General features: G+C 42.1%; 1 protein-coding gene across 1 annotated transcript in view; it reads right to left on the bottom strand.

Annotated features, from left to right (window-relative positions):
- The window catches only part of CDIN1 (CDAN1 interacting nuclease 1), a 264885-nt gene that overhangs the window by 185138 nt on the left and 64961 nt on the right, over positions 1–14786 (bottom strand). The window contains exon 6 of the mRNA XM_075282935.1: positions 10417–10489. Coding sequence (XP_075139036.1) covers positions 10417–10489 — 73 coding nt within the window. The remainder of the gene's footprint in view (positions 1–10416; positions 10490–14786) is intronic.

Below are 14786 nucleotides of genomic sequence, written 5' to 3'. Positions count from 1 at the left end.
ATTGGTATGGTACATCTCAATCAAACAGAAAAAGTTTAAGCAGTTCCATATGTAGCCAGATATTCCCGGTCCTGCATGGTAACCTTGGGGAGCTGTCTTCTGGCAGCAAGCCAAGCATTTGTCTTCTTGCAACCAACCTGGATGCAGGCGCCATCATATCATATAAAATTATACCAGTTTCAAGCATAAGCAACTATATCTAGCATTCAGCTTTTAAAGGGGCTCTATCAGCAAACTTATGCCGTATGAGCCCCACATATGCCTGAATAGCCTTTAAAAAGTGTGCGTCTGTGTGTGTCTGTCTCTGTGTCACAGTAACCTAGGAGCAGAAATGGTAGGGGAATGTTATACTGGGGAAGAGATGGAGAGGGAACATGAAACTGGGGACAGATGGAGGGGGTGGACATAAAACTGGGTGAGAGATGGAGGGGGGACATGAAATGGGGAAGATGAAGGGGGATATGAAACTGGGGGAGAAATGGAGGGGGGACATGAAACAGGAGTGGGTGAAGGGGGCACTTAAACTGGGGGGACATTAAACTGGGGACAACTGGAGGGGGCATTAAACTGTGGAGGTAGCTGGAGGGGGACCTGTCTGCCTCTAGTTGCCCCCAGTTTAATGTCACCCTCCAGCTACCCCTACGGTTTAATGTCTGCTTCCAGCTGCCCAAGTTTAATGCCCCCCTCCAGTTGGTTGTCCCCAGTTTAATGTCCCACTTTATCTGATATTAATTTATTGTTCCCCTCCAACTACCCCCATTGCTAATGTCCCCCTGCAGCTGCTCCAGTTTCATGTTTAAACTGGGGCACCAGGAGAGGGACTTAATACTGTGGGGCAGTTGGAAGGGAACATTATAATGTGGGGACATATAATGTACGGGTGACTGTAGGAGGATTATACTTTGTGGGGGCACAAGAAAAATGAATGAGAATGGGCGGTGTCAACGTAGAAGTGGGTGGAGCTAAACTTCCTGCGGCGCACTTAACCCTCTAGAATAGTTTCAATTTCTAATGCGGCCCCATGGGAAAATTAATTGCCCACCCCTGGTTTAGACTAATGTAAAGCAATATGTACAGTACTAGGCAAAAGTTTTAGAGGCAGGAATGGAAAAATGGTTACCAAGAATGCTTTCTGAAGTAGTTTACATTTGTCAATGAACACAATAAAGTGACTGAACAAAATAGAAATCTAAATCCCATCAATATTTAGTGAGACCCTCCTTTGCCTTCCATCAATTCTTCTACATACATTTGTAGACCATTTTTGAAGGAAATCGACAGCGACGTTGTTCCAGGCATCTTGGAGAACTAAGCACACTTCTCATGTAGATGTAACCTTGGCTCCAATCCTTCTATTTCTTCCTGTAATCCTAGACAGACTGGATGGTGATGAGATCAGAGCTCTGTGGGCACCATATGACTTCCAGGTCACACCAGATCTAGATGGGATTTAGATTTCTCTTTTCTTCAGTCGCTTAATTTTGTTAATAAAGTATTAATACCTCTATTGGAAAGAATTCTTGCGATGTAGCATGTTCTTCATACCTACTTTTGCACAGTACTATACGTCTTAAAGAAGTACTGGTATTCTTATTTATGGCACATCAAAGACATTTACTCTTCTATTTCTGGAACAGCCATAAAAGTGAATAGATAGACCCACACGTGCACAGTCCTTCATTCACTGGGGGTCAGGGGCTTTCATTTACAAGCTTGTGCGGGTCCTAAATGCGCAACATCTCTGGAATGTGCTATAAATGTCCAAGATGGGAAACCTCTTAAGATCCAATGTTTTCTTTCCAGTATTGATCTGAATCCCCTTACAACATGGTCAATATATGTCACATCCAATAAAGTACATAATCACTTCCATACATTAATTGACCATTGTAGTAATGACTTGTAACTATTCACGTGTCCATACATTCATATACAAGAGGTCACATCAAGGAAATATATAGACATATGTAGGTGTCTCTATGTATACACACGCACATTTGTTGTTGTGATGTATTAATTGTACGTGTAGTATATAATATAAGCCAGAAGAGCACATGAGAGCTCATCAACCTACAAAAAAGAGCAAACTGTAAAGTAAGCAGCAAATGTCATCTCTAGGGAGAGAAATACTAAGGCTGGGTGCTGAAACTAAACTCCTGGAAATACAGCCTGCACTGCCACTTCTGCTTTTAGCAGCTACATAATTGGGACAGATACGGTCTACACATTGCTGAGCAAGCACCGAGAGGAAAGACATTCATCATTTTAATTGCATTGTGTTTAATTATTATTAGGAATCTGTGCAGAAGTTGAAATAGAAATTATTGAAATGGTGAGAATGGAGAAGGATATTATTGGGCCATTCTATTAAAGGCTTTTGTTATCCGAGGCCTGGGCTCTGTGGGTGACAATGATGGGTGTTACAATACTTGGAACAAAGCTAGGGCAAAAGATAGCGCTGCCCTATTTGGCTTATTTTCAGCAAAGTCTGAAGAAGATACCCTATATATGGTACAGTCTTGGAAACAGTCCCATTTCCACTGCAAGGTAGTAGATACTCTCAGCTCACCTCGGTACCACAAAGTACTTTCACTTTTTTAGTACCTGCTTTAAACTAGGTACCAAGCAAGCCAAAGTGGTATTCTATGGTCACATGTCCTTACATGGCGGAGCTGGTCATCACTTGACAACCAGCTACACGAACCTTCTCCAATGGATCAACTACTGAGTTGAGTTGATGTGACCTAGACCAAGTCAGTTCGGTATAATGCACTATATAACACCATTGGTGACATTTCAGAGTTAGGCTTAATTCACACGGGGAGCGGTAGGGCAGATTTTGGCACCGAGAGTGACGTGGGGAGCCGCGTCACTCTCGGATCAAAACCCGCCTGCCACGACTGTCTTGGCTTCCGACAGTCGCGGCTTCCCCCTCCGGAGCCGCCTAAAGAAAGGGCAGCCCGCTTCTTTTTTCCATGAGCAGCAGCATGCCGCACACGGAAAAAAGTAGCCTGGCGGTCTACATAGACCACCATTGTGAGGGGGCGGATTATGATGTGGATTACGCACCATAATCCGCCCCCTTAGTGCCCATGTGAACGACCCCTTACAACAAACAAGGCTCATCCAGCCAACTACTAACCACGGGCCTGTTCAAGAATCAAAGAAGATTTATTGGCATGTTTGAATAGATATTTGTCATTGCCAAAGCAAATAATGTGTAGGGCATAGGGTGGATGGATGGGTGAGTGGGTGGGTGGGTGGGTGATTTGTGGTATAACAGTCCATGGGGTCTCATCTTCCCCTCATTTGGTGGCAGCTGGACATGTATTGGGCAGCGATCTCCACAGTGGACTCCTCTTCTCCCAGTAGGATGTAGAGTTTCCTCTTCTCATCAAATTGAATTAAATCAAATCAGAAGAGCTTTATTGCTATCTATACAGATGAAGGGCAAGCACCCCAATAGACCAAATGGGATATCACTCCAAAACAGTCTCCCAAGGCTCTTTAAATAGTTCAGCAGTTTTTGAGGATATGTGAGGACTATGAAAATCATGGCCAACACACAACCCTACTTATATCGGAGTTGTGTGCTGGCTAAGGTTGACGGGATGTGAAAAACGGGTCATCTTTAATTTCCCCCCAAAGTATTTCTATGTTTTTCAATGTCTTTGTGAAAAAATGGATGGCAGGTGGATACCGTTCCTTTTTTCCGCATGGACCCAGAGAATTCAATTGGCATAATGTCTCAATGATGAACCTAAGTCCAGGACAAAAAGACAGACAGACTTGCGCTTTTTATCTTCTTCCCTAAACGTCCAGGCAAAAAAATTAAAAATGAACTTATGAATGAATACATTGAAATGTTAAGATCCGTATGCCATTCGTAAAAAATGAGGAACGTGTGAATAGGGCTTTAAAACTCTTGAAGGCTGGGGCCCTATGATTTATTTTTTTTTATTTTTTTTCTGTAGGTTATTGAACCAAAGCCAAGAGTGGCTTTGAGAGGAACAGGAAATATAAAGCAAGCAAAATCTGCAAAAAACAAAAACTGTTTTTCCAAAAACATGGGGCTTTAGCCTAGACTGGCTGGCGTAGAGGCAGTGCCATCCCATCCTGAGTACTACTAAAGTACCAAAAACATTCTAACCATTAAAAAAATAAAAATAGTTAAGACAATACTGCAATATCTCTAACACACATAGAAAGGTAACAATAGTTTTAGTACTGGAGATGAGACCTGGTCGAGGACAAGCAACTAGACAAACATAGTATTAAAGAAATAACATGGCCTAGTATCTCAAGCAGCCATATTTCTTGGATGCTAGCAATCAGCAAATGTTCCATCTTAATTTACAGCACCACCACAGGAGAAACAAAGCATTACATGATGACCTTTTAACCCAATGGTCCGTCTGTGTAATGCATGGACAGATTGGAGGACAGGGTCTTTCATGGAGAGAGATGCTCTTTAGAACAGCCCTAAGGTGTTTTTTTATGTAGATTGTGAGCCCCATATAGGGATTACAATGTACTTTTTTTTTTCCTATCAGTATGTCTTTGTAGAATGGGAGGAAATACACGCAAACACGGGGAGAACATACAAACTCCTTGCAGATGTTGTTCCTGGCAGGATTCAAACCCAGGACTCCAGTGCTGCAAGGCTGTAGTGCTAACCACTGAGCCACCGTGCTTCCCCCAGCCCTAAGGTTTTAATACTATATTTGATAACCCTGCCTACAACGCATAGGTGGGTTAAGGATACCCAGCCTAATAGAGGTGTATAAATATCAAAATTACTATCATGCAGAGAAGTCGGGCGCAGAAACTAGGTCTCTAGTCCGTTCTGTCACTCTCAGAACTTCCCCAAAATGATAAAATTACATCTAATAAATAAAAAGCATAACAGATAAAATCCTGATCAATGCACTGACTTGTTCACCCTGATGCACAGACATCAAAATCTGGCCAAGGGAACATATTTTATATCATCACCCGAAAGATCAAATGTAACTCCGAGAAATCAAATGAAGTGTAAAGAAGATTGATACTTTCATGGACGATTCTCGGCCTCAGAAAAAAAATAAAAAAAATATACACAAAAATAAAAAAAAGAGGAGAGCACTATTTAATATAAAAAGAAATATATTAATAGACATCACATTTACGGTCAGTCTATTAACTTTACAATTACCCCACTCAATGAATTTTGCTTTACTGGGTATGATACAGGCTAATCTGCCTGCTTTGCCCTTGTGCTGGCTGACGGGAGTCGGATAGAAGTAGGTCCAAAGCAATCAGACCGCCTGACGTTGACAAATGGCTATGCTGCGGCAGACTTGTGGAGAGGGAGGGAGGGAGGGAGTGGAGACACATTCACTTTAATCTCTTTCTTGATTAAATCTAAAGCCGTGCTGTTCTGACATCATGTGATTTGCTCACAAAGCGTCGGCGCGTTTCAGCATGCTGGGTATAAAATGCTACATTTCCAGGTCCTTAAAAAAGAATGCAAAACGCACTGGCATTAAACGGCTAGGAGCCACCCTAAATATATGTGGGTGCTTTCACAGAACCTAGCCTGCTGGGTTAATTCCTATACCTTTGGTTGTGCCTTTTAATATAAATAAGAAGCACTTGTACGCCTAAAACAGATATAGCAGTGCTGAATTTGTCATTTATTCTTGAAGCTGCCTTGTTAAGGCATAAATTCTTTGCGTTACAGTGTGGTAGGATAAGGCTGCGTTCACATCTGCATTGGAGGCTTAGTTTGTAGCCTTTGTTACAAATTTGTCAAAAATTATAAAAAAAATAATAATAAAAAAAAATTATAATAGCTTTTTTTTTTTTTTTTTAATTTCGGTAAAATGGTGGATATGATGATTGAGCCTGATGACCACATTATAGTCAAGTGGGCTGGTCCGGTGCCAGATTTGGCACAGTCATCAAAACAAACAATGCAAATGTGAAGCGAGTCTCATCCGCAGTCCTACGTCAACCGCACTTCTGTTTTTCCCAAAATAATACATTAAATATGAATCAATTTAGTAATTGGGAATTTGATAGTAAAATATTTGCTAAAAAAAATAATGTACTAAATATGTATCAATTTAATAATTGGGAATTTATTTAATAGTAAAATATTTGCTTAAAAAAACTAAAAAAAAATTTTTTAAAAAAATGCCCGTATCAAAGAGATTCTTAAAAAGACCTTTCTAAAGGCGACGTCTCTCTTAAATCTCCTAGCTACAAAAGCAAAATTTAGCCGCCTATAAAAAAGCGAAGTGCTAAGCATAGTGCTCCTACTGATGTACTGTACCGACAAGCCGGGTTTAAGCGTGCATGCCATAGCGCGCACAATGGAGCTCTAAAAGCGTGCGGAATTATAAAAAGGGAAGAAAAAAAAAAGAAACGGGAAAGATGAAACCCACAAAGAATTATTTGCTGTCTTTCTTCTTTATTGTTAGATTACCTATGTGCCTAAAGGCGGGACTCAAAAGGTAAACATAACACCAGGTAATAAAAAACGCAGGCGATGGAAGTGTCTTTTTTTTTTTTTTTTTTTTCACCAGACTAGGCAAATATTTATGGCGTAGTTGACAAACTCGTGCCTAGTAAAAGAAGCAGCAGAGAGAGCAATTACCCTGATATTCATGGCTCACTTTGAATATTGCACTGAACATTACTCATAAATCTTTTACGAGAAGATCCCCTGAGCTCACTTAACAGCCAGTTTTAATCATGCAGTTGACACGGAGAAAATAACAAAATGTATTTTTTCAGTGGCAAATTAATTTAAGTTTGAGCCTCCTCCTGAAGCGCTGCTCTTTTCATCTCCTCTCATTTTAGGGTTTTTTTTTTATTATTATTATTAGTAGCAGCAGAGTATTTCCTCCTACCCTCTCGCCGAGGAACCCGGTGTTACTGAGCGGGAGGAGGATTCCGGGGCGGAAGGACAACATAACACAAGCAAAAGGGATTCACAAGCAGAACAAAAGGCGTTTAATGGGCAAGAGGTTTTTATTTGTGGTGACGGGCGGGTTGTGGGGTTATGGAAGGATAATAATTACCTATACGCAATGATGGTGGCCGATGGTATCCAGGAATATTTCCATTGTTAAGAAAATAGAGGAATGTTTGTAAGAAATAGAATTCACATATATAAAGTAGCAGAGTAAAGATGAATGATGCAATGCAAAGAATTTAGTAAAACAAGGGTGTACAGACACACAGATAGACTTACACAGTCCAGTCACATTAATGTGACCACCTGTCAAACTCCAGAATAACCCCCTTTGGCAGAGCGGACCGCTGCGAGACGTGCAGGAAGAGAGGGGATGTTGTGATGATGTTCACTGGGTTGTTGAGCCATGCCAACTCCAGTGCCGTGGCCAGCTGCGCTAGGTTACGCGGTTGAGGATCCATGGCGCGAACAGCCCGATCGAGGTGGTCCCACAGATTCTCGATTGGGTTCAAGTCCGGGGAATTTGCTGGCCAAGGGAGTACGGTAAACTCATCCTGGTGCTCCTCCAACCACGCACGTACACTGCGAGCTTTATGACACGTCGCAGTGTCCTGCTGGTAGATGCCATCATCCTGAGGAAAATCATTTCACATGTAGGGGTGAACATGGTCTACAAGGATAGATGCATGCTTGTGTTAATCCATCGTGCCTTCCACAATGATGAGTGCACCCAGATGGCTGATGACACGTGCCTTCTGCGATTGGTTATTTAACGTTGACGTCACAAGTAGGCGCTAGTCACATTAATATGACTGGACTGTGTATTACCAAGAAAGGGTGCAATTATATGGGGTGCAGAGCTGGCAATCGCTACATGGCACTGGAGCCTCAGTGGGCCCAGGGGCCTCTCTAACATGAGAAGACCCCAGTATTATTGACAGCACGTGGCAAGTGGGGGCCCCAACGCATATTTTACATTGGGCCCTAGAGCTTCAATTTATACCTCTGTTACTATGTAAAGGGGTTGTAAGCCATTAAAAAAAAAAAAAATTGAAAGTACAAATAAAGGAGACTCTTGGGTGATTCCACCAGACCCTACTAAAGGACTCTCCGAGGCCAGAAATGCCCATTTCATTATGCTAATTAGGTGGCAAGTGTCACCAGGGAGGTCCCATTCTTGGCAATTGGTCTGGGCCTCGCTTCATAGCACTGCCTAACAACTCCCCCCTTTGCCCTAATAGTGCCTTTCCAAAGTCATGCTGCTTCCCAACGAAACTTTACACACGCTCTGTTCATTTTCTGCCAGGCACATTGCCCTATACACTTCTTGCTGTCAAAAAGGTCTCACTGCTTTGGCAAAAACAGAACAATATGTTGCGGGGAGCACAATGACATAGGAAAGGCTGTCCCTGTCAGTCAGAGAGGTGTGAGGAACCTGGAGCACTTGTGGTGAATGGTACCGCCACCCAATCACCATAATGGAATACAAGAGATTTTATTGGCCAGGAGAATACAGTGAACAGCAAGAAGATAGTTTTTCTGCCTCCGATTTACTCTGTTGGGTTTTGCCAAGTGGAATCCGCTTGATGATAGGTCATGAGGAATTTAAAAAAATTTAAAAAATTCCGCCTGCAAAAGTTTCTGAGTGAACATATCTGTATTATGCCAGTAAATTAATGAATAGTGTATGGTTATTAAAAGGGTCACCATGAATGTCATGTACTCGCAACAGTTACTGTCAAAGGAAGCTCTAAATACAATAGAAGATTTTTGAGGCGGTCTGAGGGAATTTTTGCTAATTTAACCAGAAGAGCATTTGTGAGAACAGGCAGTAATGTTGTACAAGAGAGCCTTGTTTGCAAATTCAGTTTTAGATCATCCAATGGCGTTCAGTAGGTTTGAGCTCAGGGTTGTTTGAGCCAGTCAGGTTCTTCCATACTAAATGCACCCAACAATGAATTTATGGACCTTGGTTTGAGCACTGGAAAAAGGGTCTTCTCCAAACTGTTCCCACAAAGTTGGAAGTATACAATTGTCCAAAGCGTCTTGATATATTAAAGCATTAATAACTCTTTTCACTGGAACTAAGGGCGTAGGCCAATCCTTGATAATCCCATATTATCTCCCCTTTACTAAACTTTACAGTTGGGACAATGTACTTAGGTAGGTAACGTTGTCTTGGCATACACCAAAGACCACCTAGACTGGTCCATTAGATACAGAAGTGATTTGTCACCGCACAGAACACGTTTCCACCGCTCCAGTTCCCAGTGGCAGCACGGCACTTTACACCACCCATCCAACCCTTAGCATTGTGCCTAGTGATATAAGGCTTGCATGCAGGTGCTCGGCCATGGAGACCCATGCCATGAAGCTCCTGGTGCACAGTTTTTGTGCTGATGTTAATGCCATCGGAGATTTGGGATTCTGCAGTTACTGGGTCCACAGAGCATTGGCGACTTCTATTATTGTAGGGTCTGCCTGCACTTTGCGACTGAGTTACTGAATACCTCTCCTTTCAAATACTACCACTCACAGCTGATGGTGGAATATCTAGGAGGGAAGACATTTTATGAACTGACTTGTTGCAGTGGTGATATCCTGTTCCAGTGTCAGTACACTTTTAAGAACAAGCTATTCGGGAAGTAAAAATGGAGCATCTTTAGCACACTTTGATACATGAAAGTGTTCTGTATTAACTTGGTACTGTCGATTGTGACTTGTTTGGCCCTCCTAGGTCACATACATACGATTTGCCGCGGCGGGAAAAATCGTGGCCATTGTACAGAGCAGGCAAAGTGGATGGGATTCATGCAAATCCCATCCCCAATTTGCGGAAAAGATCGCAGCGCAGACAGGCTGCGATTTGCAAAGCCGTTGCGTCTTTGCAAATCGCAGCATATCAACTATACCTACGGAAACGCCGGCAGCTTTCCCGTAGATATAATGTTAAGAGAAAGTCCGCAGAGGAAAACTCTGTGAACTTTCTCTTAAAAGCGCTGCGGAAAGAACCGCAATGCGTTCACACCTTAGCCTTAAACAGGCTTTCTGAAGACACATTCCCTTTAAAAGTTAGGCCAAAAAACCGAGACAGCCAGGACACTCAAAGGGATGACACAGGAACCCCATCTTGTTATTGCTGGGGTCCTCAGAGATGGGACCACTGTGATCAGGCACTTATCAAGTGTCCGGTGGAGGATCTCAAATACACAGTTGAGACATATTCACATCTCAGTCCGGATTTCCATTTTTATGTTTCAATAAAGGAACAATATGTAAGATGTAAGATATCAGTTGCATTGGCCACCAGTTTGATGATGCAGGATTTTTTTCACCCACAATTTTTGTTGGAACCTTGACTGTGCACTTTTTAATTCCTTAAAACACAAGTTCTAGGTAATTCAGAGGCTGGAAATTCTCTTATTAAAATTCCTTTGTCAGGAATTAGGACTTACGCGCAACTCCATTCAGATCCTGAAGAAATCGCTCCAGAATTATCCGTGCGATCAAGGCTGGAGAAAAATCTACCTGTGGAGAGAAAGCAGAATCTGTTGTGAAACTGGGTGTCCACAGATATGCTGAAGACTGATAAAGCCACTAATATTCCCATCTTGGCTGTGTTTGGCCAAACACCTCCTATAAGTGATAAACTAAACCTTTTAGACAGTCACCAATACAGGTATTCGGCCAAACACAGCCAAGAGGGGAATGTGGCTCCTGCCGCTGTTCTATACTGTTTCTGTAACTCCCACAGGGGTAGCTAAGAGTTACAGAAACAGGACTATTCTTATCTCAGCCATTAAAGGCTTACATGGGAATAATTCTTTAGGCTAACGCCCCATGTAGTCGGCTTCAGCAAAAGTGTGTTGTGAGGAAAACCCACGATGACCAACGGCTACACGTGTCCTACTGCACTACCAATGGGATCAAGCCTGAGGAAGTTCTTATTCCAGAACAAAACGTTACACACAATTCTTTGATCCTATAATACTATATTCCTTCTACACAATTGGATAACTTAGCATTGTAATACATGTAACCATTCCACTGCTTTTTAGAAAAATGAAACCTTTCACTTAAAACTTATGATGTGTGCAGTGATTTCTACATATGATGTAATGGATTGGAGGACCCCTCCCACTTGCAACACCACCTACCAACAGTGTATATGGAACCAGAGACATAGGAACAACACGGTCATGTGATAGATACACAGGAGATGTCCGATTACTGTGCTGTGACTGTAAGGGCGGATTCACACCTGCGGCCGGTCTCCGCTTGGCAGGTTCCCGTCTTTTGCCCGAGAAACTGGACAGGAAACAGAAACCGGCAGTCACTATTCAAACCCATTCATTTGAATGGGTTTGCAAAGTGTCTGGCCGTGTGAGTCTTCTGCCTGTCCACGGCGAAAATGTTTAAAAAAAAAAAAAAAAAAAAAATAGAAGACACCCATGGGCGGACACTTTGCAAACCCATTCAAATGAATGGGTTTGAATACTGACTGCCTGTTTCCATCTCCTGTCCAGTTTCTCGGGCAGAAGACGGAAACCCACAAAGCGGAGACTGGGCACAGGAGTCTGCATGCAGAAGACGGAAACCTGTCAGACTGGGTCCGGCCGTGAGCGCTGGTGAGCGTTTTATGCTCTCCGCCGCGAAACCGTTTTTTTTTTTAAACCGGACACAGAGTACTGCATGTCTGACTCTGTGTCCGATTTTTAAAAAAAACAGTTTCGTGGTGGAGAGCATAAAACACTCACCGGCGCTCACGGCCAGACATCTTTCAAACCCATTCAAATGAATGGGTTTGAAAGAGTCCTGCAGCTTTCCGTCTCCTGCTCTGTTTTGTGCAGGAAATGGAAACCTGTATGAACGGAGACTGGGCGCAGATGTGAACGAGCCATAAACGAAGAAAGATAACAAGCAGAGATCTAGAAAATCATGAGAAATTAATACAGAAAGTTTATTGAAAAATTGTACAACTTTTCTTTATATAATTTTTTTTTTTTTTTTTTTTTTAAAAAAAAGCACTTGATTGTTTCTCTTCATTTTTAAAGAGAAACTTTCAACCATCTCCATGTAAGCCAGGATAGATTAGATATTTCTGAAGGCCAAAAGGCGGATTTAAACTATTTTCTGCTAACAATAAGCTTCTGTGCTTACAAACCAAGCATGCAAGATGTCGGCTAATGGTGGATATCTGTCAAAATACTGATCTTCTGCATTGCCTTGTGCTACATCCAGTTCATGGAAACTATGTCTAGTCTCCAGACATCATGGCAGGATTTAGTCATTTTTCCTGAATTTTAATTTTTTTTTTAAATTTAATTTTATAGTAATAAGTAAAGAATACTAAAAGCATACATGACGTCTTATGCATCCAACACATACACATCAGAGCGAATTACAGATACAATTGGCATGCAATAGAAGACAACAAGCAATTCGGGGTCAAGAGCAGAACTGTTTTCTACAGGAATCCCAAGCCGTCCATAACAAAAAGAAATCATCGGCGAAGTAGTTCAGAAGGCCGGTCAATCGTTGTTTTAAATTCCAGCAATGGTGTCCATAAGCCCAACCTTTATAGAACAATCATTAACAACAAGTTGTTCAGAAAGTGACTGAAATCCCTAAGCACTGTAATATCCACAGGTCACTCGCCAGTTTTTGCCTATATATAATATTGCTAACAATTTTAATTTTTGAATCACTATATCCAGAGTTACCGTAAATTTAAAAAAAAGAAAAGGAAATTGATGTTTCGCCAAAATCAGAGAAAACAAATTAACCCTTCAGTCTGATCCTGTAGTTAAATTCCCTTTCATCTAATCCCTACTTAGGGCGGGTTCACACCTGCACCCGGTCTCCGCTTTCAGGTTTCTGTCTTCTGCCTGAGAAACTGGACAGGAGACGGAAACCGGCAGTCACTTTTCAAAGCCATTCACTTGAATGGGTTTGCAAAGTGTCCGTCCGTGAGCGTTTTGTGGTCTCCACAGTGAAACAGTTTTTTTAACCGGACACAAAGTCGGACATGCAGCGGAGACCACAAAACGTTCACGGGCGACACTGACCGCCGGGTTTCCGTCTCCTGTCAGCAGAAGACGGAAATCCACAAAGCAGAGACCGTATGCAAGGGTGAACCCACCCTAACACTCAATTTGCTACCAAGAAGTAGTATAACAGAATACAGAATCCAACTATACGTGGTTAGTGTGTGGCCTCTTACCATGGAGACAAATAAATCTGAATAGGAGCTATAAAACAAAATTGTAAGATATTTTATTTAGGAAGCTTTGGAACAATATAAACATTAGGTTCATCGATGGACACAGCTTAAACTGTTCATACCCAGACTGTTTACTTTTCTATTTCTTAGATTAAGAAGGTACCAGTTGCTTATGTATCAAATCCACAAAACAGAATGGACATGCAGGCAAAAACTAATTCATAAATAATATAAAGTTTAACAATTAAACATGAATAATAAGTAATTGTACATTCCCACACATCAGTCTTGTTCTTCCCATTACTCTATCCTCAAGGTTAATGATATGTGACTATACTATTAACTACAGCTTGCCACTGAACGACACTGCCCAATCTCATGTGGACAAACCTTAGAGCAGTTTTTCTGGATATTAGATTGATAATAAATAATAATAATACATTTTATTTATATAGCGCCAACATATTCCGCAGCGCTGTACAATTTATAGGGTTCAGATACAGACATACATAACAAAGAACGTCATTTCACACAATGGGACTGAGGGCCCTGCTCAAAAGAGCTTACAATCTATGAGGTAGAGGGGGTGACACAAGAGGTAGCAGGGGCGGCATTGCTTATACAGTGTTCAGACAATTTTGTGCATTAGGAATTGTGATAGGCTTGTCTGAAAAGATGCGTCTTTAGTTTGCGTTTGAAACTGTAGAAGTTGGGAGTTAATCTTATTGTCCGGGGTAGAGCATTCCAGAGAAGTGGTGTAGCTCGGGAGAAGTCTTGTATACGAGCGTGGGAGGTTCTGATAATAGAGGATGTAAGTGTTAGGTCATTGAGTGAGCGGAGAGCACGGGTTGGGCGGTAGACAGAGATGAGGGAAGAAATGTAGGGAGGTGCAGCATTATGGAGAGCCTTGTGGATGAGAGTAATAACTTTATATTTTATTCTATAATGAATAGGCAGCCAATGTAGTGACTGGCACAGACCAGAGGCATCGCTGTAGCGTCTAGCCTGATAGATGAGCCTGGCTGCTACATTCAGAATAGATTGTAGAGGAGAGAGTTTAGTGAGGGGAAGACCGATTAGTAAGAAGTTACAGTAGTCAAGGCGAGAATAAATCAGAGAGACAATAAGTGTCTTTAGTGTATCTCTGGTAAGGAAAGGGCGTATTCTGGAGATGTTTTTGAGGTGGAGGTGACATGAACGTGCGAGTGATTCAATATGAGGGGTGAAGGAAAGGTCTGCGTCAAATATGACCCCAAGGCAGCGGGCATGCTGCCTAGGAGTTATAGTAAGGCCTGAGACTGCAATGGATATATCAGGGACAGATCTGTTAGATGGTGGAAACAGTAGTAGTTCAGTCTTAGAGAGATTTAGTTTCAGATAGAGCGAGGACATGATATTAGAGACAGCAGAGAGACAGTCACTGGTGTTCTGTATGAGTGCAGGGGTGATGTCACGGGAAGATGTGTATAATTGGGTGTCATCAGCATAAAGATGGTACCTGAAGCCAAATCTGGCGATGGTTTGTCCAATGGGGGCTGTGTAGAGAGAAAAGAGCAGGGGGCCGAGGACCGAGCCCTGAGGAACCCCAACAGCAAGGGAAAG

This window comes from Leptodactylus fuscus, chromosome 7 (assembly GCF_031893055.1).
Source record: "Leptodactylus fuscus isolate aLepFus1 chromosome 7, aLepFus1.hap2, whole genome shotgun sequence".
NCBI classification, from domain to species: Eukaryota; Metazoa; Chordata; class Amphibia; order Anura; family Leptodactylidae; genus Leptodactylus; species Leptodactylus fuscus.
Note: the sequence above shows the minus strand (reverse complement) of the source record. Positions and strands in the feature narration are given on the sequence as shown.